Source organism: Zalophus californianus, chromosome 10 (genome assembly GCF_009762305.2).
Source record: "Zalophus californianus isolate mZalCal1 chromosome 10, mZalCal1.pri.v2, whole genome shotgun sequence".
NCBI lineage: Eukaryota > Metazoa > Chordata > Mammalia > Carnivora > Otariidae > Zalophus > Zalophus californianus.
This window is the reverse complement of record NC_045604.1, coordinates 46945174-46970976: the sequence shown is the minus strand read 5'-3', so window position 1 is coordinate 46970976 and position 25803 is coordinate 46945174. Positions and strand designations below refer to the sequence as shown.

General features: G+C 35.1%; 2 protein-coding genes across 6 annotated transcripts in view; one reads left to right on the top strand and one right to left on the bottom strand.

Moving 5' to 3' along the window:
• Positions 1-17679, bottom strand: part of ODR4 (odr-4 GPCR localization factor homolog) — a 35884-nt gene extending 18205 nt beyond the window's left edge. The window contains 9 exon segments of the mRNA XM_035722388.1: positions 2599-2667; positions 3512-3607; positions 4561-4701; positions 5447-5483; positions 6538-6644; positions 8804-8899; positions 12053-12190; positions 14787-14907; positions 17545-17679. Coding sequence (XP_035578281.1) covers positions 2599-2667; positions 3512-3607; positions 4561-4701; positions 5447-5483; positions 6538-6644; positions 8804-8899; positions 12053-12190; positions 14787-14885 — 783 coding nt within the window. The 5' untranslated portion in view covers positions 14886-14907; positions 17545-17679.
• TPR (translocated promoter region, nuclear basket protein) overlaps positions 17545-25803 on the top strand; it is a 68372-nt gene continuing 60113 nt past the window's right edge. For 4 of the 5 annotated variants that reach the window (XM_035722385.1, XM_035722383.1, XM_035722384.1 and 1 more), the window contains exons 1-5: positions 18462-18624; positions 19918-20022; positions 22463-22536; positions 24250-24346; positions 25515-25619. In XM_035722385.1, coding sequence (XP_035578278.1) covers positions 25587-25619 — 33 coding nt within the window. In that variant the 5' untranslated portion in view covers positions 18462-18624; positions 19918-20022; positions 22463-22536; positions 24250-24346; positions 25515-25586. Of the gene's footprint in view, positions 17958-18315; positions 18625-19917; positions 20023-22462; positions 22537-24249; positions 24347-25514; positions 25620-25803 lie in introns of those variants that run through there. The other variant, XM_035722386.1, reaches the window with a different exon arrangement.

Here is a 25803-nt window from a genome sequence, read left to right as displayed (position 1 = left end):
GTCTACAGGAAACATCCCATCTGAGACTACCTTGTGAATGTGTAAGAGTTGACTACTACGCTCTAGTGGAGACTGTGTTTTGTGTTTTGTTCAAAAGCTGAGTCCAACATGAATGATTCTCAGTCCAACATTATACAGTGTATTCTCATCCATGACGTGTGATCAGTGCAATAAAAAGTGAACTGAAGTTAAAAAAAAAAAAAAGAATTTAAACTTAAACAGTCAGGTTCTTATGGTAAGAAATTTGTCACAGACTTAATAGTTTAAAAGGTTTCAAGTCTGTTTAAAAAAATGTCTTTCATCAGACCAAACAGCAGGGTGATAATGCTCATATTGTATCTGGAATAAGTTTCCTATGAGACTCGTAGAGATCATCAATATATCAATAAGGTGAGGATGGAGGGAGAGTACTGGGCTTCCCTTATCCACTATGTGGAACTTTACTATTGATGAAACTATTCCATTCTGGAACATAATGCCCTATTGTATATATCTAATATCTAACATATGCTTTATAGTATATGACACACTTATAATAATATATAACATAATAAATCTAACACTATCTAATATTCTATGACATATAATAGTGCCCTTATAAATTAGGGCACTATTTTCCAAAAAGGACTAGACTATATATTACACACTACATACACACATGGAGAATTTTTTAAAAGATGTAAGGATTAACTCACTCCTTTCCAGTAGAAATGTACTTGCATTCTACAAATGTCAACTCCTCCTGGTTTCTTTGGACTTAGGAACAGAGTAGCTTACAAAGAGACTATGGGAACCTAACTTGGTCATAAGTGGAAGAATTTCTGTGACAATGATATGGTATTTTGGAAAAGAAAAGATTCCTCTGGTTATGATGACCAAAAGAAACTTTACATAAGTGGTAGCATTTGGGGTAGATCTTAAAGTACAGACAGGATTCTGATTGTCTGAATGACAGAGAAAAGATGGTACTGGCAAGACACATGGCTCAGAAAATAAATATGATTTTAAAGGCATAGAAAGCAAAGCTCTGAAACAGTAAGTATGAAATTAATGAATAGGTATGCTGAGGCTTGAATTAGACTTTTCTAAGTAGTCAGTGTAGAGCACCTAAGGAATTTTAAACAAGGAGATTAACACAATCAGTGCCTAACCCTTATACATACTCAACAAATACTTTCTAAAAAAACTAATAAGTAAATAACAAGTGAATGAATGCAAACTGTGATTCAGATAGGATAATCTGAGGTTTATATGTAGGATAGACTGGAAATATAGAAGATACTCCAAGAGACGTACAAACAAAGGTATCAGGATTTTCAGAAAAGAATCACTCTGGACAAGAATGAACAGAGACCAGTTAAGAGTTATATGTAATAATATAGGTAAATTAATAACATTGTAAGACTGGTGGCAGTTAAGACCATAAGGAAAATAGAAGATGAACTTAACACTGCAAAGGAAAAATCAACAAGACTTGATGGAGGTTAAGTAGGAGGAAAGTGACATCAAGTATTTATTGACTACTTATTACATATTAGTCATTCTAAAGTTTCAAGCTGGCTGACCAGTGGAATGATTGATAAAAAGATATTATACTGTATAATAATAAATATTATAATAAATTATCTCATAATATTCTTTCTCCTTTCTGTTTTCCCATAGTCTACACATCTACCAACTCCAATTTTATCACTAAAATAATTTTAAGTAAATTATTTAAAAAACCAAAAGGTCACGTAAGCATATCTAGTAAAAAGCATATAGGTACAGGAATAGCTTTAAAATAAAGGACACATCTAAAAGTACCAAGGACACTCAAAAGTACCAAGAAGAGAAATTGAGAACTCATGTTGAGTGCCATTAAGTCCAATGACAATTTAGTAAATACTCTATTGCCAAATACAGAGAAGGAAGAAAAGAAATTAAAACGTCCTCCTATGCAAATTACTTTTAAGTCTATTTTACTCAGCCAAAAAAAAAAAAATACAATATTTGTATTTGTACAAAATATACAATAAAAATATCCTGTTCTGCATGTGTTCTTTTAGGAATAATTAGTGGCTTTAACTTTTTATTCTTCAAGATATCTGACTTTCAATTCTGAAGAGATGTGTAATTTAAAACAACTATATAAAAATATAAAAATTGCTAATAATGTGTGATTTTTACCAAATCAGAGGAGGTATAAATAAACTTCAAAATTAAGTATATGACAACTCTTGGCACATCTGTGCACACATCTTAAGTTGTTAAGAACTACAACTTTGCTCATAAAAACCTACAACCCAAAATATCACACATACACACACGTATGTACGTATATGTTATTTATATATGTTATATATATAAAAAATATATATTTTAAATTGCTCTCTACTTGATGCTAAAATTTTAATAGCCTTGAGGCAAAAGACCAAAATAGGTTTTATTAAAATAATGCTTCTTGGAAATAAATTTCCTAGAACTAGACACTTTTTACACTTCACATCTCTAAAATTCTTTGACTCTCTAATTATAAATATAAAAACCAAAACAATTTCATTATGATTACTCTAAAAAATAAAGTATTTTAGGTAAGTAGTATTTTAAAATATTTACCAACTGTGTTAGCACTTTGACATCAAAAGAATGACTAGTTGCTTGAACATTTCCTCTAGAAGATTTTTTCTGAAAAAACACAAAAGTTAAAAAACTAGATTACTGAGACTGGAGTGGAATACAAAAGACAATTTAGGAACTATCCTACATATTATTAGGTAACTTAGAGGAAAAGAAAGTCTTATTATTTGTTTTATATTGGCTTTTCCTATAAATATGTTACTTTGTGTATTGTCTATCAATCAGTGTATACTCTTAAAAACCATTACTTCCCTACTTTTATTCCTCTAAAGTAAGGATTGGCAAACTATGGCTATAGGTCAAATCCAGACCACTTCTAGTCTTTGTAAATAAAGTTTTACAGAACACAATCAAAATCATTCATGTACATGTTATCTGTGGCTGCTTGTTGAATAGTTGCCAGAGACCATGTGGCCCACCAAGTCTAAAATATTTACTATTTGGTTTTTTACATAAAGTTCACTGACCCTTGCACTAAAGGGAGAGATTAACAAAGTTCCTCTTCAGATAGATCCAAGCTATTTTTAGAAACCTGTATAGATTCCTTCTATAAAATGGTCAAACAGTCTTTTAAACTGCTATCAAAGTAGAACATGTACCTTTAGTTTTAAGCAAGCAGTTTACAATTGGGAAATTAGATAGAATTTAGATGACACTCCCTTCTTCAGATTTCAGAATTCCAATTAATTCAGAAATAATCTCAATCATTTTCTGAAAAAAACATTTATTTGCCCTTTACTTTAAAAGACCTTAGAAATAAAAAAAAAAAAAACCTTAGAAATAAGTAGATGGAAAACTGTTTTCAGGAAGGCAAGAACTAAAGAAAAGTCATCTTTTATTTTTCCTTAAGCACAAATAATTTCATAAGTAAGATGATTTTCTCTCAACTCACCTGTCCTTCTAATAGATCACAATCTTCATCTTTAACTTGTCCATTAATCAAATAAATGCCATTTTCTATTTGCTTAGCCCAGCGTGCAAGTCCATTCTTAAAAGGAACACAACATGGATATCTTTCAGATATATGTCACCTCAATTAAACTCCCTAGGGCCCCACTTTTTTTCCACCTAATATACTGAAATATTAATGTGGTAATCAGTCATGGTATTTTATTTTTTTTGAGTTAACATTTTGCCATTTTTTTCTTCATATATTTTTAAAAAATTTTTGCATATAGTTGACACACAATACTACATTAGTTTCAGGTATACAACATAGTGACCCAATTTATTTATACTTATGCTATGCTCACAAGTGTAGCTCCCATCTGTCACCACACAACACTATTACAATATCACTGACTATATTCCCTATGCTTGCTTTTATTCAGTCTCATAAACAACAAAAAAAAGTATATCCCCAAATTTTGGCAACTTAGCCATATTTAATAATAGTTTTTCTAATCTTTATCCCAAACTAACATTCATATCACACAGTTAGGAGGCTTAATAACTACATGATCACAGTCATAAAATTCAATAATTCCCATTATATTAAAAGTGAGAAAAGAGAAAGAACCTCAAGAACAAATATATAAAACCGTACTAAAGAGAAAAAATAAGCAAGCTCCATTTGCTTCCTTCAATAGGAAAAAAGAAGAGAACTGAGATAAGAACAAAAGAATGGTACAGAAATACAAAAGAGGACTGTATACCTTTTTATATAATTATATTTTATGTAACTATATTTACAATGTACTTAACTGTATGTTAATCAAGAAATATTTATAGAGCACCTATTATGCTAAATACATTAGTATTATAATGCTGTCCTATCTCTAAATTTTTAATGTGGCTGGAGTAATAAATTAGTCACCCATAACAATACTATCATAATTAGCATGTAATTTTTGAGGATTACAAATGAATGGCATAGACAACCAAAATAAAGCAGATTATCTGTTCAGCAATCACTAAAGAAAATTCATTTTGCCCTGATACCTTTGTATTTTTCTCCAGAGTATAGCTGACAGAAGTGGTAGACAGTGGGATGTGAATATTAATATGAACTGTGCACTCTAATGAAAGCCATGAAGTTGATAGTCCATTTTGATACTTCCAATCTGCTGGTTTTGCTGAACTCTTTAGCAGTGGTGAAGGTGGAAAAACATAAAATATGTGATTTAGGTAAAATACGTGGATCAATAAAATATAAAATGTACAACCTAATAGATCATACAAGCTGATAGCTAACATATTTGGCCAACTTCTTTCATTAAAGGGCAACAGGTTAAACCTAAATAGAAATAAAGCATGCATTAAATCCACTGTCCTTCAATACATTCCAGACAGCCTTGGCAACTCCATCCCCCAGTGCTAGGTTAAAAAGAATCAGTTCTCTGGTTCTCAATGTAACTTCAACAGTGTCAATTCAGAAGCTTCTGTGTGGAGCAAATAATCACTGAATGACTATCAGGTGCCAGATGTTCTCCTTTCTGTCCTATCTTCTCTCAACACAATACTGCGAAGTTACTTTTTCATATTGCTTTTAGACACCTTAGCAAAATGTCCGTCTGGATTCTGCTAGTCGGGTAGCTTGCTTACTAGGCAACGTAACTACCAAAAGCCCAGATGCTTTTACTACAACCTCTCAAATATAATACTGAATGCATAAATAGGTAGGGGGGAGCTTAAGAAAAATATCTGAACAACAAAAAAATTTTTTACTTGCTTGTAATGAAATTAATCGTATTTCAAAACAAAAAGTGCAGGTGGTTGTGGACATCGATAAGAAGTGAAAGCACTGAAAATTATTAAAACTAAATAATTGAATTTTATTTTAAAAATACTTTGTAATACAAAAATCTTTAAAAGCAATTTTTCTTACCTTTGGATCATGGATATCATAAGTTCGACAAAATATTCTTTACTGATTAAGGATAGAAATAAAAAGAGAATTCCTGATAATCAAAAGAAAATAAACTATCAAAAAATAAAAATAAAGTACATGCATCCAAGAGTTTTTATAAAATCATACCACTTCATATAAAGATATATAGACATATATACTTATATGTATGTTTGCACAAATACATATATAACTTGTAAATAAACATATACATATTCATATTTTGTATAAACTAATATATATGTACACAAAAACTGTTCTGACTATAATACTTGTGGTGCTTTAAACTATTCCCTATTGCTTAAATCCTGCTAATCACAATGAATAGATGGAAGCACTTGCAGAATTTTCCTCAAATACATACCCTCTATAACAAATAGGAGTGCTGTTTTGAATGGAGTCAAGTCTGAAAATGTTTATTGGGTCAAAGGGTCTGTAAATGAGTTACAAGCTCAGCTTCTGCAGTAATGATGAGTTTTTGAATTTTGTCTTTTCCAAGTCTTAATTTACTGGTCCCCTGCAGTGCTTCGCTCCCTTGGTGTGGCTGCCTCTGCTACTCTTGCCCTGGCAAGATGTAGAGGAAAGAAGCTAAGGAGGCCCTAAGGAGGCTTTTAGTGTCACTTGATCTTGGCTAAAGAGATAAACATTTCCTGGATGTCCTACACTGTCCAGCTCAGTAAAATCTGTGCTCTGAATTGGACATTTTGAATTGGAGGTGAAAATTTAACATGATACAAGCCATTACTTTGCCTAAGCTGTCAGATGGGCATCGACCTCTCTTGTAGAGGACCTACTGAGCATCAAAAAAATGGGGTAGTTGGCTGGTAAAGAGCTCAGAATCCCCAGCCCTTGCCACTTTTCTTAAACTCTTTAACAATCCTAAGACATGATTAACAACCATTATCTCTATTATTATTACTGGCAGTCCTAATTATGTGTTATTTGAAGGAAAAAACTTCCAAATTATGCCTGTTTTTAAAATACAATTTAAATAAATGTTTCGGGAAAAAACTGCAGGAACATTATTTTGATATCATATACTTTAATATAAACACCTAAATAAAAGATACTTTTTTGTAGAAGAACAAATGTGAAGTGTCACTCGTTCTGAGATCTCCTCTTCTGTGAAATTCCACAATCTCCTTTTATTCATAGATTTTTCCATAGCAAATACTAGCTGAAAGAGAGCAAAACACACAACTTAATGCAAAGTAAGAGAACAAAAGTGAGTGCAGAAAAAAGATAATTATAATGTCTCTAAGCTCCTAATTAGCTTTACAATTCCATGATTCTATCATTAAATTTTATTTTTTCAAAAGAAAGAGTAAAACTGATTATTAACTTTTTGGATTCCATTTTCAGGGATCTATAAAATTTGGATTCTAAATGTAAAAATATAAATCACAGTCATTAATCAACTGGACATAAGAAATTAATTCTGGGGTAATTAGGATTAAGTTTAGAAGTATAGAATAAAGACTATTTTAATTAAATTGAGAAATGACAAGTGACTTTTAAACTACAAAAATGAAGCAGGTCACCCTTTTGGGATTTCTTCCTAAATATCACAAAAGATGTAAGGCACTATACAAGAACACATAAAATAGAGTGGTAACAAACTAAAGTGAAAGAAAATCAGAAATAGTGACATACATTTATGCCAGAAATAAGAATTATAAAAATGCATACCTGATATGAGCAAAGGGGTCATAAATTTGACTCTAAACCTCCTAATAATAATATGCACAGGACAAACCTAATCTGTTACCTAATTCACATGGTCCATAAACTGAACACAATTGATGAGAAGAGGCACAACTTTCTTAATAAAGATACCAAAAGAAATTTTTTCAAAGGTGATAGTATGTAATAAAACAAAGTTCTCAACAATGACCTGATGGGAGACACTAGTTTTATAAGGTTACTTCTTACAGAGTTCCTCACTACAGGCAATGGAAGTAAAGTCAGAAAATGGAAACTTGGGGCGCCTGGGTGGCTCAGTTGTTAGGCGTCTGCCTTTGGCTCAGGTCATGATCCCGGGGTCCTGGGATCGAGCCCCACATCGGGCCCCCTGCTCCGTGGGAGGCCTGCTTCTCCCTCTCCCACTCCCCCTGCTTGTGTTCCTTCTCTCACTGTGTCTCTCTCTCTGTCAAATAAATAAAAAATCTTAAAAAAAAAAAGAAAGAGGACCAACTATTTCTCTCTAGCACCGAGCCCACATTCACCCCTATGCAATCCAGTGCCAACCAGAAAAGGATGCACAACCAATGCGATTAAAAACACATACATTTAGATTACATTTCAAAATGTCAAGAGGATGAACAAACTGTGAAAGGTATACATTTATTTAAAAGGGAAAAAACAGCAGAAAGTTGAGTAACTTTCCAGGGGGGAGGAATATCTCCATTTTCTTCCCTTTCTCCCTTAGGTAAAATTGCAAAGATTTAATGTGGGACATTTGACAGGAAAGGTTACAAAACTGGAAGAATCTGTACCAACTGTGATTCTTACTAGCTGCATGCTTTTTTACTAGAAAATGTTTTTGGAGATTCTGTGGGGTTTTGCACTTCTCAGGATTATAAGGGCCCCCCCTCTCTTGGGGTGGGAAAGAACTTTTTGAAAGCTGCCTGCACAAAATTTGCTTTAAGATTTGGGCTTAAGGGGAAACAGCTTGTAAGACCTTCGTATTTATTTATAGACTATGTTACCCAATTTACTGATATGGGAATAAAAAAAGGAGAGGACTAATGATAGATACTCTGTCCAGGAATAAAGAATCTGATTATGTTTTACTCTCAGGATGTTGAGAATATTGAACAGGTGAAGAATCACAAAATCTATCAACTTCACATTATAGCAATCACTTGGAACTAAAAGGAAGCTCTAGCAGAATATTGCTATTGTATAAGAAAAATTCTTAAACCATTATAATTTTGTCTCATAATAGTAAAAAATTATCTTTAAACTTAAAGCTATTTAAAAATATATAGCTTTGATTGAAATAGAAATATTGACATTTTTTTTTTACACTCAAAATACCAAGCAGTTGGATGGAAAAGCGGTTTCAACATAATCCCAGCATAAAGAATTATGAATGCTAATCTAAATATGCCTAGGATCATTATTTATAAGTATAATCAATTAAAATATGACATAACTTTGGGGCGCCTGGGTGATGCAGTTGGTTAAGCATCTGACTCCTAATCTCAGCTCAGATCTTAATCTTAAGGTTCTGAGTTCAAGCCCCATGTTGGACTCCATGCTGGGTGTGGAGCTTGCTTAAAAAAAAAAAAAGTAACTTTGATCATATTAAGAATTTTGGTATTTCAGACTTACTCTATGCAGGGCATTCTGAAAATCATTTCCCATTTCTAAAGTTGTAATGATAAATACTCCAAGAACTAAAAGTCCCCCTGGTAGCATTCTGGACACCTAAAAATAAAAATATAGTATTAGTTAACATAAGCATTTGCCCTTATATGCAATCTTTTGTGTTTGATAAGCTAAATATTAAATCAGCCAAATACTCTTGAGTACCAACTATATGCATAGCATTGAGGTGGGAGCTTTGAAAAAATGGGTTAAAATATTGAGAAATATTTGGTAACCATGACGAATGGGCCGTCGTTATATACACCATCTTCCTAGAGTGTCCTTACTTTTTTGCCTTTATAACTAAAGCTATTTAATACCATTAGTAATGACACCCTTTAGCTACATCAATTAGCAAACCCCTTTCTCACAAGATCACAGTCTGAAATACCTTCTAAAATTTTTTCAATGGCTTCTACTGTCACCTAAATAATATATAAATTTATCTACTACTGGTATTTCAGACCCTTTAAAATCTAGGTAATCTGATATTCAGAGCCTCACTTGATAATACTTTCCCTGAAATACCATACATATATCTGGCTAACCTCTATACCTTCATTCAGACTGCTCCCTCAGCCTAAACTGACTTTCCCTTACCTTCTATGTGTCTGAACTCTACTGAATACTTCAAAGTCAGCTTGAGGAAGCTGCCTTCCCTGATACTTTGATCTCCCAACTCCCACAAGACTTTGGTGTAGTTTTCCCATGGAACTTATCAGACAAGGCTGTGTTATAATTACTTGTATTCAATGGTCTGGAAGTTCTTTAAGGGAAGAAGTGATTCTCAACTAACTCTGTATACCTATTAATATTCAGAAGATTACTAAAGTTTGGGATTTGAAGAGAGGGAATCTGACTGAAAATCCATTGTTTCCTATTTTTTACATCTCTTTATTATATTGCATATGAATGTTATTTCCAATTTTTCTTTAAAAATAATATTGTAAAAATTCTAGCAAGGCTTTCTGTGTTCATGAATTATTTGCTTAGAATAAATTTCTTGAAGTGGATTACTAGTTTATGAAGTTATGCATATTTTTAAGGTTTCTGATCCACACTACCAATTTGTTCTCCATAATATGTTATTTCCCTTCACGTGATTGTGGCTAGTTCTTAATACACATGGACTTCTTTCTACCATCTAAACTCAGAGATCAAAGTGCTTTTTTAATGTGTACTCAGTACATAAGAAAACTGATCAGAAAGTTCAATCTTCTTAGATAGCATAGTGTATTCCTGAATATATTTACATTGTGTCTGCTGGTGGTTCCCTATGATTTCATAAATTCTATTCATTATAGTAGCGCAAGCCTGACATATAAATAAAAAAAAAGTTTTCATATTTGGCATGGAAATATGCATATTTTCAAAATCACACACATAAAAGTAGCTGTTTCTTCCTAGAGGCAAAAAGGTTAACTTATTTTGCTATCAAAATTTTATGTTTGTATGCGTATGTATATGATACACATCTCTCTATATATAGGTAGGTATGTGCTATATACATATGGATAAGTATATAATTTTACAAGAAACCAAAAACAAAATTGGAGTCTAAAATTATTTAGAAACCATTGGGAATTTAAATTTAAAATATTTAATATTTTCATTAGATGATATTAAAAATTTCTTAGATTCTTTTACTACATACAGCCCCCATCACAAACACATGCACACATACAGATAAATGTGCATCTCTGAAAATTTTAAAGTTGATGGGAGATGGAAATGATTACTTTTACCTTACTCTAAAATTTCCTATTAGTTGACATAATCCATTCAATGACTACTTTCAAGTGTATTTACTCACCATTCCCTCTCACCCACTCCCAAATCTGTTTCCTTCTATGAAATTGCAACACCATCTTCCTAAACATCCAGGTTAGAAATTTCTGTCATCTTTAGCTACTTTCTCAAATGCTCTTCATTCCCAGTCTACTTGGTCACTATATCATCTTGCTACTAGCTCTGTGACTGAGTGTTTTGGCAGTGAAGTTTTAGCTCACTGCATTAGTTAATTCATGCATTCATCTATTCAATATTTTGGAGTTCTTGTAAACCATGGAAATACTATGCTTAGCATTGAGGATATACCATAAACAAAACAGATGTGATCCGTCTTCACAAAGCTTAGTCTAGAATGGGCTCACATCATCTTTTTTTCAACTATGACACTAACTGATGTTCAGTCTTTCTACCCTCCATTTACACTATATCAAGGTATTGAAATTATTTTCTAAATTACTGATCAATCATATCAACTCCTTCTCAAGATAGGGAGCTCTGAAAGTTTACCACAGAGCTACTATCTATCAAACAAACTCCTTCTTAAGATGGCACTCCAAAACCATCTATAAACTGGCCCCTTCCAACCTTCTGTCTAAATACATTCTTTTAAATACCCATGTTTCAGTTATACCCAATTGTTTGCTCCACCCCTACCTCTTCCCCTGCCTTTAACTTTCATGCCTTTGGGTCATGTATTCATACAGTCCTTTGTGTGTTCAATGTGTTCTCCGACTTCTACTGGCAGTCCTATTCATCTTACAAGTTCAGAACCTTCTGTGAAGCCATGGGCAAGTATTTAATTATTCACCATTCTATATTCTTATAGCACTTTTCTACTTTTATCCCATTTCTCTTGTGGTAATAATGTCTTTCACTTTGGTTACAACATACATTCTAAGGACATTAAAAAGAAGCTAACTAAACCATCATTTTATTCTCTCAGTACCTATGTTAAGTCTTTAAAACAATCTGACCAGCAACTTTATTATCAATAACTAGTATTATTTTAAAGAATACTTGGAAATAAGCTAAAGGACCAATAACAAAGAGAAGTTAAAAAACAGTGCATAAAGGTTAACAATCTAAAAGCACAGCATATAAAGTCAAAGGCTTCCAAATCAGACTGCCTGGGTTCAAATCCCAGTTCCATCACTTATTATTGTAATCTTGGGTGGGTTATTTAAACTTAAGTAAAAAATACTTTTTAAAATTCGACACAAGTAATCAAAAAATGAAAAATACAATCATTAATCATGGATGAAACAGAACAGAAAATACTTCTATCATTGATATACTATACAAGTTTTGAAAACTTAAAAATGAGCACTCTGAAATCCTAGTCTAGTAACCTGAGGATGAAGTGCTTTTATTTTGTTAGTCAATAAGCACAACTTAACTATATAAAAAGACAAATATGATGACCTGGTTGGCATGTTCTGTGGCCCATTCTTCATCCAAGTTATTCAACTTAGCTTTTTGTTGATGTGTGAGGTTCTCGTTTTGTTCCTCTTTGGGTGGTGTTCTAGTGGCAAGAATGACATAATCCTTTTTTGAAGAACACTTAAAAACAAATTAGAAAAGCTTATTAGAGTGACATCTGATTGAAGAATATAAAGCTCTTGTGACATGCAAAAACAGTAATATTCATAGCAGCTTAAACTGTTAATACTTACATTATAATGGAAGATATGGGGAAACCAATTTTCATGAATAGCCTTACAATGTTTCCCTCACACATCATTTATTTATATACTTAATATCAGCCTCTTATTTGTTTGGGCATTCTGAATGTGAATCATATAATGGTCTTTAAAAACAGCTTACTGGATGAGTGAATATACTGTACTTTAACTTAAATATGCTTGATCAATTTTCTAGTTATTACATTTATCTTCTAAATAATCTGAACAGATGGAATGGTTCAGCAGATATAAAAACTCAGTAAAATAAAGCAACAAATGACCTTGTCTTTCTTACTTCCACTGAAACAGTGATAGTAGGGAACTTGTAGATGTGTATCCACAGAAAAGCAAAGGGGATGTGGGATACATAATTGAAGCTGTATCAGATTTGTGTTCCTCAGTTTTAAGAGCACTTAAATGGTAAACCAAGGTGGGATATCTGAAGATAAATTCAGGGAAGTTTTAATAGCTCAGTCTCACTACAGTGAAAGTTTGCTGTAAAGAAAAAGTAAAAATAAGGCAGATAAAACCAGTTAGCATGGTGTCATTCTTATACATGACCTGAAACTGCCATTATGAGTATCATCCTGGAATAGAAAATAAAGGAAGAGAAATTATTTCTACAAAAGTTATTTCCTGAAAGTTACATTCAAATGCACAAAGGAAAAGGTAGGTGCTGATTAAGAAAGCATGACTTTAAAAAGAAAAAGAAACTGACCCAGAGAGTAGGAAACAGGCAAGCTTGAGGGAAAGAAGAAAAAAGTGATGAGCCCTGGAATAAAGAAAAAGAAACATACTGGAAAGGATGAAAAGACAGCATAAGGAAAGATGGGAAGGAAAATCCTAAACTGTGGGAGACTTATTTGTAAGATGGTGGTTTTGCCAAGCTCTCTAGAAACAGCCTATGTAAGGCAAGTTTGGAAGAGGATTATTTCTCCCTGACCTTTTATCTCTACTGAGGATGCCTTTCTCTGAGACTCTTATTCCCTTAAACTTTCTTAAATATAGGGAAGTAGAAAATCTTAAATAAAAAGTTCCTAACAAAAAGAGCCCCATACTGGATGCAAGTAACCTCAATCAAAAAGTATTCAGTGCTGAGCCCAAGTGGCTCAGTCAGTTGGATGGCTGCCTTCGGCTCAGGTCATGATCTCGGGGGTCCTGGGATCAAGTCCCGCATTGGGCTACTTCCTCAGCAGGGAGTTTCCTTCTCCCTCTCCCTCTCTCTCCCCCCTCCCCGCTTGTGCTCTGTCTGTCTCTCTTCTCTCTCAAATAAATAAAAAAAAACTTAAAAAAAAAAGTAGTTCAGATTATTACCAAGAAGGGTAGTTTGGTTGTCTAAGGAGAGGCCTCATAGGGTAGTGTTACCTGGGTGAATAGTACAAGGTCTACTCTCTGTCTTACAAGTTAAGAAATCAGATTTGTGAAAATGCTGAGAATGACCTGGTCTCTCAGGGCTAGACTGACATTAACTAAGCTCATTCAGAATGATGCTAAAAACAAGAATACCATGAAGGAGTGTGAACACATTACTCTTCTTGACAGTACAGTCTTTGTAAGTAGATAACATGGGGCTCAAATTACAGGAGGAAGTAGCTTCAAAATCTGGATAGAATCGGAACAAGAGAAGTTAATTATGCAATTTGAAGGTTTTAAGGCATTATGATAAAATATTCAGAAAGAAAATTGTCACAATAAAACTCTTTTTGCTTCTAGGTATCAAAATCAAGTCCTTGGGCCACAGTGCACTCTCCCCTAAATAGTGTTTAGGTAGAGTAGCCAGTTTGTCCCTGATTCTCCTTTTTTTGTTGCTTTCTACTGCTGGCCTGTCCTCCCTGCTGATTAACATATTTTTTCTTCAATTATAATAAATCAGCAGATGCTTATGCTTTTTAAAGTAACTGCCCAAATCTCTGTTCCATTTTGTGTTGATTTTTAAGGCTTAACTCCAAAAGGGAAATAAAATTTGTCTTATTTGCAAATTTCTCCTATTCCCTTTCCCTCTCTCCACTGAATCAACGTTAAAAAAAAAATTCAGTAAGATGAGTACCATAGCATGTAACAAAAGACATGACCACTATTGCCATAAGACTGAGATAAAACAAACAATGGGAATAAAGTTGTCAGAAGCTACTTTTGCAAAGAATTAGACAACCAGGAATTAATAAAGATTAGAAGAGAGTAAAAAACACCTGGAAAGACAATAAAATACATATAATTTGATTAGTGAAATTCTAATTTTAGAGTTTCTACATTATGAGTTACTTTTACATTGTCAAAAGGGAATGCGTTCTGACTTAAGCAAACCTGGGCTAGGTTTGTCCTGCTTCTCCACATTTTTCCTCAAAGACCATTTTAAGTTCTTCTACATTCCATTCCTCCATTCCCTAACCTTGAGCTTACCGTTAAATGGCACATTTTAACTTTAAATAAAGAGGTAATTTGTTTTATCAATAAATGCACTAAAAGATACATACCTGCCCAATTAAAAGACCAGAGACAAAAGCCTTTCCTTGAAGATTTATGTTTGAAAGATACTGGCCAACAGTCTCTTCTACAATGTAGGTTCTTCCCATTATTAGGAACTAATTCACTCTCCTAAATTACAAGAAAAAAAATATACACCATTTTTAGGTAAAAATATAATTTGCTATGTTTTTGTCATGGGGTTGTATAGAGACAGAAGTGGTACCATCTTGACACTATCCCATGCCTTACAGAGATTGCTTCTTAAGTAGGGTATTCTTTCCTGCAAAGTTCAAATTTAGCTTCAAAATTCTCAACACAGTACTGCTGGAAATGACTACCAGTCACCTAGAGTTGACATAAAAGAAAAAAACCCACTTCCATATCTAAGATAGGGGAGAGAACACTAACCTACTAGTCAACACACCTGATTTTTTATTTAATTTGCTACTCCTTAGTTGTATCATCTTTGATAGTCTCTTGCTGAACCTCAATGTGCTCATTTCTAAAACAGGAAAGAGGACAATTTCTGAGCTGCTCTTAGGAGGTAGAGAGAACCAAATTCACTTACTCAATAAGCATACTATGAAGAATTACTATGCGCTAGAAATTATGCCAAGTGGGATGGCACAAAGATGAAGAATACTTGACCTATGCCCTTGAGTAACTCATAGTATAATTAGAATTATGGAATTCATTAAGTAGCAATGCAATAATAATGAACATCTACATAGTTTCGATTTTGTATAAGGCATTATTCTAAGTACTTTATATATGGTAACATCTGTAATATTCACAAAAACTCCAGGAGATAGGTACTATTATTATAACCCTTGTTTTATAGATTAAGAAACCAAAAGGAAGAAAAGAAATGTAACTTCCCCAAGCAACAAAGCTGGTAAATGGCAAAGGTGGGATTTAAACTCAGGCAGTCTAGCCCTAGAATCCATGCCCTTAAATGCTATGTTCATACTGTGGAATCATACCTCGTCTCTCAATTAAACCTTTACAAAGGGTGGTTCCTGTTCTGTGCGCTCTCTCACTCTCTCTCCAGTTTGTAAAGGACAGTTGCAGCATTTTGAATAGAAATAACAGTCACTTGAGCTGTGTAAAAAGTTTCAATCTTATTTAGTACAACAAAGTCAAAGCAACTGCAGATGAGCTGGGGTGGTATATCTGCCATCAGCAAAGTAAACTGCCAATCACAATGACTTTGCATTACTCTAAAAGTAAAGCCCAAAGAATTGATTCCAGTTTGAAATTGCCTACTGGATGCTGTTTTTTTCAAAGAGCCTGTTCAGTTTTGTCTCAAAGTGCATTAAATTTCTCCCCAACTCTTTTCCAACAACTGTGCAAGTAAATTGGGTTTGCACAAGAGTTATTTTTAGACTAAGTCTAGAACTGCCCATCTAAATCATTAATACTGCTATAAATTTAAAGGCTTTCCACTTTTAATAGTGCCTTAATGTATTAAACTTTCCTCTTCCTCATCATGCTATCTTAATAATTCTCAATTATTGCAAGAAAAAGCAGTGACAGTGACTCCAAAGTTACATGTAACTTCCCAATCTTATTTTTTCCAAGGTGTGACCCAGCAATCATATTACTTTAATGCTTCTTCAAAACTTCAAAATATAGTTGACCATACCTTACTAAAGGTACATTACTAAAAACATAGATCTTGCCTAAAACAGTTCAATTTATCCTGAAGTGTTGTGTGACAACACAAGCTATGCAAGTTGTCCAAGCACTGTGACTTGAGACAATTCAATCTCTTTGGATGCTGGTTTCCTAGTTTATAAAATAAAGAATTTGGATCAGGCAACTCTGAAGATCTATCTAGTTTTAGGATTGTGATTCCGAGTACAGAATATCTGCATTTTCCAAATAGTAGATCATTAATAGTGAGCCAAGGGCATAGCACAGTACTACGCATACCACCAACCTTAATTAAAGTGCTTATATAAAATATTTTGGGGGAAAATTAATTTATCCTTAATAATATTCACAAAAGGGCTGCTGCTGTGGGAACTGAGGGGGGGAATGAATTGGGAATGCTTTATTTTCAATGAAGAAGCTAAGAAGTTCTTTCGGAAGAATAATTAAACATGAAATAATCTACGGATTCAGCATAGAAATCACAGAATTACAATCTGGAAACAAGTAGTTCTATTATGGAGGCAAGGTGATAAGCGGTTTTTAAGAACGTGTTTTAAAACTTTTGTTCTAACAGTTTTTCCATCTTAAAAACACAAACATATGGTAGCACTTTCTACAATATTACCTTAAAATAAAAACAAAGGCTACACTCAAAGTCCTCCTGCTTTACTTTAAATCCCCTTCCTGAAAAATGAAACGGGCTCCCTAAATTCCTGTTGGCTCGTTGTTACCCACCCCGCCACATACACACAAAAGGCATTAAGTACTCCATCTTAAAGTAAATTTTGTCATAGGGCGCCTGGGTGGCTCAGATAGTTAAGCATCTGCCTTCGGCTCAGGTCATGGTCCCAGGGTCCTGGGATCGAGTCCCACATCGGGCTCCCTGCGGGGAGCCTGCTTCTCTCTCTGTCTCTCATGAATAAATAAATAAAATCTTTTAAAAAAAAAGTAAATTTTGTCATAAATGGACTTGAGTGTGGTACCGGAGTGTCTGCCCATACGTTTCCTACACTCGGTCCCTTTCCATCTTCCTTCAGAAGGAGGCTCTCTGAGCCCGAATGCACACACTCAACCCTCACACAGAAGTATTACACCCGTAGGCTGACTCACCTGCACTCAGAATGTGCCCGCCTGACAAATCTGTCGAACTGTCAGTCCTCCTGAGAAGGAGCTTTAAGGTGCAAGTTTAAGCCTTCGAGGGCCAGATTCCCCTCGGGTCCAAATTCCACAGCCAATGAATTCATCAGAAAGCGACAGACTTCCCACACCTCACTTCCCACTGCAAACCGAGGGTCTCTGGAGTCAGGTGACGCGGTCTGATGACGCACGCTGCCCCCCTTCCTTCACCGCAGCGCCTCAGCCAAAGCGACTGCGGTCGCCACCCCGCCCCCTTCCGGGCGCCATTGAGAGCGTGGCGGTAGCCCGGCGCCTGCCGTCCAGCCCGCCCGGACCGATGCCCTCTAGTGGCTCAGTGTCTAGAAGCCGCCAAAGAGGACGACCCATGGCATCCCGGAGCTTTGACGGTAAGGTCGCCTTGCTTTTCAGGGTGGGACGTAAGTTGAATACTCTGTGGCGCCACCTCGCGGACAGCGGTCATGCTGCCGGGGGAAGGAGAGCCGGGGGGCGGGGAGACAAAAAAGGAAGCGGAATGGGCGGTGCGCAGTCAGGCTCACCGAAGGGATTGAGGAAAACACTACGTTTCCCACAGGCCCGCGCGGCTTGAGGCGGGTGGACTGGGAAGCCGGAAATCAGACAGGGTCAGAGGCCGCGGCCGAACTCGGATTCCCAGGGTGCCCAGCTTCCGGCGGCTGCGCGCGCACTTCGGGCGCGAGCGCTGTGGCGCGTCTGGTGCCGGCCCTAAGGCAGGACTCTATTTCCCAGGGTCCCGCCGCGGGAGTCTCCGGCGGGCAGGCGCACGCGAGCCACGGAGCGAGGTGGCCGAGGCGGCCGCCCAGGCTTCTGGGTCCTCCTGGTCTTCGCCTTTCTTCTCGGTTTCTGCTCCACCGGCTGCTGGCCCCGCCGCCTCCGGCCCGATCGACATGGCGGCGGTGTTGCAGCAAGTCCTGGAGCGCACGGAGCTGAACAAGCTGCCTAAGTCCGTCCAGAACAAACTCGAAAAGTTCCTTGCTGACCAGCAATCCGAGATCGATGGCCTGAAGGGGCGGCATGAGAAATTTAAGGTGGAGAGTGGTAAGTGGTGACGCTCTTCCCGCCCTTGATTCTGGGCCCGACTCCGTAGCTATGGCTGGTCTTCTCCCCTTGCAAGCTCGCTTTCTGTCTACGGCTTCACTGGTGGCATCGCTTCCCCGGCTCCTTACACCCCACTAGGCCTTCTCTAACCCGTTCCCACAGTTTGAAATGGAGCTCTTTTGTTTGTTTTAAACTGAATTTACACTTCGTTCCGTCCTTGTAATTAGTGTGGTCTCACGTAGGGACACTTAATGTTCGGCGCACAGAAATTGTGAAGATCGGGACATGTTTACTCCGGCCTAGCGAGAGTCTGCGACCCCTATCTCTAAGCTTAGAGTACCCTTTCTTTATGTTGCTTTGCTAGTAATTTCCTCTCACGATTCTGGTCACCTGGATTCAGAGGTCTTTGTCTAATTGACTACTTCGTGCTTCTGTTTTTTAGTCTTTCGCGCTGGTCAGGTAACGAACTAGTTGGTCGCATAAATGAGTAGGTGCATAAGACAGCGTTGGAAACACAACGAACGTAAATAAGTTTGATATATCGGATTTCTCTCTAAAAGTTGGAGTTTAAAGACCTGTTTATAGTTACTTACAGTAGACCCTCAAATAAGTTACCGGTAATAGTAAGTTGAATATCCGTGAAGAAAGATTGAGACCGTAGTAATTACCGTTAGAGAAATACAAACTGTTATTTGTCCTGGTTTACTTGGGGGCGTGGGGGGTACGTGCTGTTTTTGCTAAATTGAAAATTCTGAATACATTATCACTTCAAAAAATGTAATTATCCAGCAGAATTGGTGTCGAAAAGTAATTCTCTGAATCCCAACTCTGAAAATACACTGCGTCTGTTCATTAATTTACACATAAGTATCGATTAGTCTTCTGTGTGCTTGATACTGTGCTGAACAGTACACACTTTTAACACAACCTTTTAAAACAAAGCAGTTTTTAATTTTTTTGTACGTGGTGTCTGCTTTATACTAAAATGTCTACTAATGTGTGGGGAAGGTACTAAGATAAGTAAGACGTGTTGCCTACCTTGAAGAATTTCAGTCATGTGGAATAGACAGAAATTGGAAAACCCCCTGTAGGTTTTACTTTCTTTTGTCATTTGGAAGTTGGAAATGTTAAAGTCCTTTCAGTGATCTAATTATCTTTACTCAAATTCTGTTATTTGGAGTGCAGTTCAAATACTATGTCTTAAATATTAAAATCAACATTGTTAAAAATAAGTAGTATTGACAGTGTGTATACATGTGTGTTTGATTTTAATTTTTTTCTCTGCTTCTGAAGAACAACAGTACTTTGAGATAGAGAAGAGGCTGTCCCACAGTCAGGAGAGACTTGTGAATGAAACCCGAGAGTGCCAAAGCTTGAGGCTTGACCTAGAGAAGCTGAGTAAGTATTTTTACATCCTTATTTTATTCTTGTAGTATGGAGATCTTTAGGCACTCTTTTGTATGCTCTTGAAACATTGACTTACTGTTTACGAAAATACTGATTGTCATTGTTTCCATTTATGGTGGTATTTTGAGTTTTCACTTGATGGTAGACTTCACTGAGAATATAAGGCATAATTAATGGTCAGGAGACCTGGGTTCTAATTCTGACTGCTATTAAAAACTCTTTTGCCTTATGTAAATCATAACATATAAAATGGCTAGAACCACCTGTCCATCTGCTTACATAACTGTACAGATCAAATGAGAGATTTTTCGAAAGCATTTTTTAAAGTCATAAAGCACTATGCAATTGAAAACATAATTAAGGAGAGAGAATTATTTTTAATTTGTTGAAGATTAAAGTTTATTGGTTTCATTATTATATTTTAACTGTTACATTTCTTGTAAGTGTTTATGAATCCCAGGATATTTCCTCTTTAAGACCTGTTTCTTGGAAAAGATGAGTAATTTCCTTTTTTTTTTTTTTTAAGTTGTATTTATTTTTAGAGAGAAAGTACAAAGGGTGGGGGAGAGGATCTTAAGCAGACCCTGCGCTGAGCATGGACCCCCACATGGGGCTCGATCTCATGACCCTGAGATCATGACCTGAGCTGAAACCAAGAGTCAGACGCTTAACAGACTGTTCTACTCAGGTGCCCCACATAATTTACTTTTTAATAAGTTTACATATATCATTAAGTTCTAGAAGGTACACAAGATCTTAGTTAAAGGTCCTGGTATTTCTTGGGAAAATGATGTATATTCTGTGCTATGCTTATAATAGGAGAAAGCAAATGTCAGAAAAGATCTTTATAGAATGGGGGCATAATATGTTATTAGATATAGCTGGATTTTCAATTTGGGAACACAGGAAGCTAATAAGAGAATGGTTAACACCTAAGCCTTTTTTCTTAACCAGGTCTGTACCTATCAACTATTTAGGTAATAATTTTTTTCTAGCTAATTTTGAAGCACTTAATTTTTAAAATATGTGGCATATATGTACAGTGGTATTTATACACATGTAATGAGGGCATAAAATTTAAATTTATCGAGTAGCTAGATCTGGTTCATCATCTGTATATGGTTCTGCCTTGGTGTAGTAACTAGGTCTGTAGAGCTGAGGTGCTAAAGAATTTCAGGAAAATTACTGTGATTATAGCTTCTTTTATATGATCTGGAAGTGGGAGGAGGAGGAGAATATCAGGATAAACCTAGACACACATCTAGTATGCCTCTCTGGGGTATATACAGTTAAGTTTGTGTTTTTTTGGTTTATCATTCCATATCTGTAAGTTTGGAAAACAGTAAGTAATATTAATGCAAAATAGAAAATTCAGGTTAATTTAACAGGGTTTTCCCCTATAATAAGCCAGTTTAAATAGAACTAAAGATTGGAAGTAGTAATTATTTATTTATTAAATTGATAGCACATAATGTAGATGTGTTTTAGCGGAAGAAAGTTTCAGAAAGTGTATTCTTCCTAGTTATCTGCATGCTTTTAGAGAAGAAACTATACGAGGGGAGCTAGACCATTTTAAGTGGAGATTGTTGGGATTGATAATTCAGTTTCAAGCATAATTTCGTTTCCTCCATGTTGAAGGCTCTTTTTAGAGTGATGAACAAGCTGAATCATAATTATCCATAGTTGTTATTTACTCTGTATACGTTTTATATAGTTTAAATGTTATTTATTTTCTTGATCTTGTTTTTTTAACTCAAATTTTCTGATTTGTAAGTTTAATTCATTGTTATGATTGACTTAGAAGAGTCATTGAAAAATGGTTAAAGTGATGATTATATATACTTTTTCCTATAAATGTTGGTTAGAATGATCACAAATAAGATTTTGGAGACAGGATAGCATATTTAAAAATTTGGTCTTGGGGCACTTGGGTGGCTCAGTCGGTTGGGTGTCTGACTCTTGGTTTCAGTTCAGGGCTTGATCTCAGGGTCTTGAGTTCTATCCCCGTGTTGGGCTCCACACTGGGCGTGATGCCTAGTTAAAAAAAGGGGGGTGGGCCTGGGTGGCTCAGTCGGTTAAGCGTCTGCCTTCAGCTCAGGTCATGATCCCAGGGTCCTGGGATCAAACCCCGCATCGGTCTCCCAGCTCAGCAGGGAGCCTGCTTCTCCCTCGTCCTCTGCTGCTCTCCCTGCTTTGGCGTGCGTGCTTGCTCTCTCTCAAATAAAATCTTTAAAAAAAAAAAAAAAGTTTGGTTTAGAAGTAGAGTAAATTTGGGGTATTCATGAATTTGGAATACTGTGTTCTATAATTCAGCCTTTCTGAGACTTAGTTTCTTCATTTTAAAGAGTGTATATGGGTGGCAGATGGATGAAAACTGTCATTGCAGTTTTTAAGTTTATGTGTGTATGTTCATAAAATTCCTTTTATCCAGACAATCAACTGAAGGCGCTAACTGAGAAAAATAAAGAACTTGAAGTTGCTCAGGATCGCAATATTGCCATTCAGGTACAAGTTATTCCTGTGAATAAAGCTAACTATAAACATGATACTTGAGGAAGTATTCTCTTTTGTGTTACTTAATGGGAAGGTGAAACATGTTCTATTAGGAGAAACTACTGAAAGAAATGCACATGCATAAATTCCTTAATTGGACCTTCATATGTTTTATTGATTCTTTTACTCATCAGAATATATTGATAATATAAAAGGAAACTTGCTTATAATGCCATAGTTCTTAAGGTTGTAATTTTTTAAAAAAAGTAAAGTGTTATAGAACTGTAAGGAGGAGAAATATTCATAGATTCATTTATTTGTCCCCCACTCACCCACTTACCTATCATCCTTCTTTCCTTTTAGAAATTCTGTATTTAATACTTACTGTTGCTCAGGCATTATTTCAACTATTGTGATACATTTGGGGCTATGGGTGAATCCATTATCAGAAATCATTTCCTTAGAGTAGTGATAAGAGTAAACAGATTGAATATGATCACAAGGAATGTTTACCCATTGGTTTAATAAAGTGGTCATAATCAGTGATTCTCTAACTGGATAGAACTTCAGACTCTTGCCATTGCTTTTTAAAAACTTGTGTTTAGAAAAACAAAACCAAAAAATCTTGTGTTTGATTTGGGATTAAAAGGTACTTGGTGTATAAAAGGTACTTATAATGGGAAAGTGGTAGACTTAATCCAATAGAAATTTAAAATTCTCTGCATAAAAATAACTAAAACACAAATAAAGCACTAATAAGTATTTTTTCAATTAAAATATGACTATTTGGATCCTTAATATATGACTACTTTCATGACTATTTGGATCCTTAATATATGACTACTTTCATACAAAAAAATCATTCAGGGGGAAATGGGCAAAGGAATTAAAAAAAACAGGAAGCTGCACAAAATGGTCGGTGGGCAATATGAAATGTTGCTCTACTTCACTGTGATCAGAAAAATGTAGATAAAACAATAAGGTAATTATTTTTGATCTCCCCATGTTACTGATTTCTTTCTCTTTTTAAGAATGATCTTCAGTCCTGACATGAGTGACTTGAAATTGGCACTTATGAATCAAACATATCGATTGCCATTGTCTTGCTGCAAAGCAGTTTGAGAAAATATATTAAAGGTTTTAAATAATTCCATTTCTAGGGCTCTTTCTTGAAAAATAATTTGAACCAACCTGTAAATGCAGTGACCATCAAAATTGCATTTTATGGCAGCAAAAAATTAGAAGTAAATTAAATGTCTTTTCTACAAAGGCATGTTTAAGTAACAAGGACACTTCCAGGTGATGGTGACGGAAATTTTTTCATAAGCCTATGAAAAATAATTTTTAAAAATGTAAAATACAGGGCGCCTGGGTGGCTCAGATGGTTAAGCGTCTGCCTTTGGCTCAGGTAATGATCCCAGGGTCCTGGGATCGAGTCCCGCATTGGGCTCCCTGCTCCTTGGGAGCCTGCTTCTCCCTCTGCTTCTCTCTCTCTCTCTCTCTCTCTCCCCGCCCCCGTCTCTTATGAATAAATAAATAAAATGTTTAAAAAAAAAGTAAAATACAGTGTTGAGATTAGGTAATTTTTAAACTTTTGACGTATTAAGTTATAAGAGAAAACCAACCATTCTTAAACTACAGCTAATGTTAAAGTGACATTTCTGAGTTGGAACTTGAACACAGTTTTTTAATTTAAACATATTCTGCTTCTCCTTTATATGATAGAGCCAGTTTACAAGGACGAAAGAAGAATTAGAAGCTGAGAAAAGAGACCTAGTTAGAACCAATGAGAGACTATCTCAGGAACTTGAATATTTAACAGGTATGAAGAAATACTTTAACCTCTAACTCCACTCTCTCCTCTCTCTTCTAATAGTGCTAGGAATTAATCCTCAGTCCATTTCTGTTGCTGGTGTTTGTCGTAGCTCAGAATATAGTTCAGTTAATAGCCTGCTGTTTCTCCCACTCATTTATCTTTAGATCATTATCAAGGTTTTAAAGAAGCGTCTGGAAAAGTATACACAAATGAAAAACATCTAAGCAGTTGTAATTTGGACCAAGGTTTACATGCTAAGATACTTCCTTCAGTGTTATCTATAATATCAAATTGGAAGCAGTTTAAGTGTTCAGTTGTAGAGGCTGGACTCCTTCTTCTAACACAGACATACTTGCTGGTGTATAACCTGTCCATAAACATTCAATATGTATAGGAGGAACCTGAAAGGAAATTTTATATTTAAAAATATGGACTGAAGGAGTTAGGCGGGAATATAAGCTAAGTAATATGTATAAGTAAGATAGATACATAGAATATAGTATATCATGTAGTTGATATATTAAGGTAAACCTGACTCTTAAGCAGTATAATAGTATCAAGTTCCCTTTGGTTCCTTTTATAAAATTTTTTAAGATTTTTATTTTTATTAATAGAATTTTCAATTGTTATTTTGCTTTACAATAATATTCAATTAGGTAACTATACTTTTCCAGTCTCAGTTAAGTTACTTCAGAGTATTTACTGGTGATGTTGATCAGCTAAGTGATTAGATAAAATTAAAAGAATTTTTTTTAATAAGAACTTTGGTGTAAGGAATCTAAAGAAAATTAAGCATGTATTATTCTGCTGTTTTGAGTAGATTTTGATATGTATTACTGCTTTTTTAACTTAACAAATGGTTATTTACGAAAATTTTAGTAGATCTACAGGTATATATCAGGAAAATTAATGTGAATTTGTATATTTAGCTTAAGATACTGCATTTAAAAATAAAAATAACCAGTATAATTTACATGTTGGGTTAGGTGCACAAATTTGGCTTATCATTTGTGAAAATTAAATTTGTAACTAAGTATGACAAAAACAAATTAAGGAGTTGAGAACTACGTATCTTGCGTTAAATGCTTGTATTTCTGGAGATGCATCTTCGATGTTTGTTTCCTCTGAGGCATTAATTAGTCATTATTTTCAAATTCTCTTCTTACCTTTCTAGAGGATTTTAAACGTCTAAATGAAAAACTTAAAGAAAGCAATGCCACAAAGGGTGATCTGCAGTTAAAACTGGATGAACTTCAAGCTTCTGATGTTTCTGTTTAAAGCAAGTAACAAATAATTTCTAATGCACAAAATACAATTTTTGCTTAAAATGTACTTAAATTTTAAGTATAAGCAAGTGATCTGTAACGTGATTAAAAGCTGTGTTTTTGTTTAATGTCAGGAAAGAATTAAACATTAGGACAATTTTAATTGAACTATTTGTTTATGTGATATTTAAGTTTCTT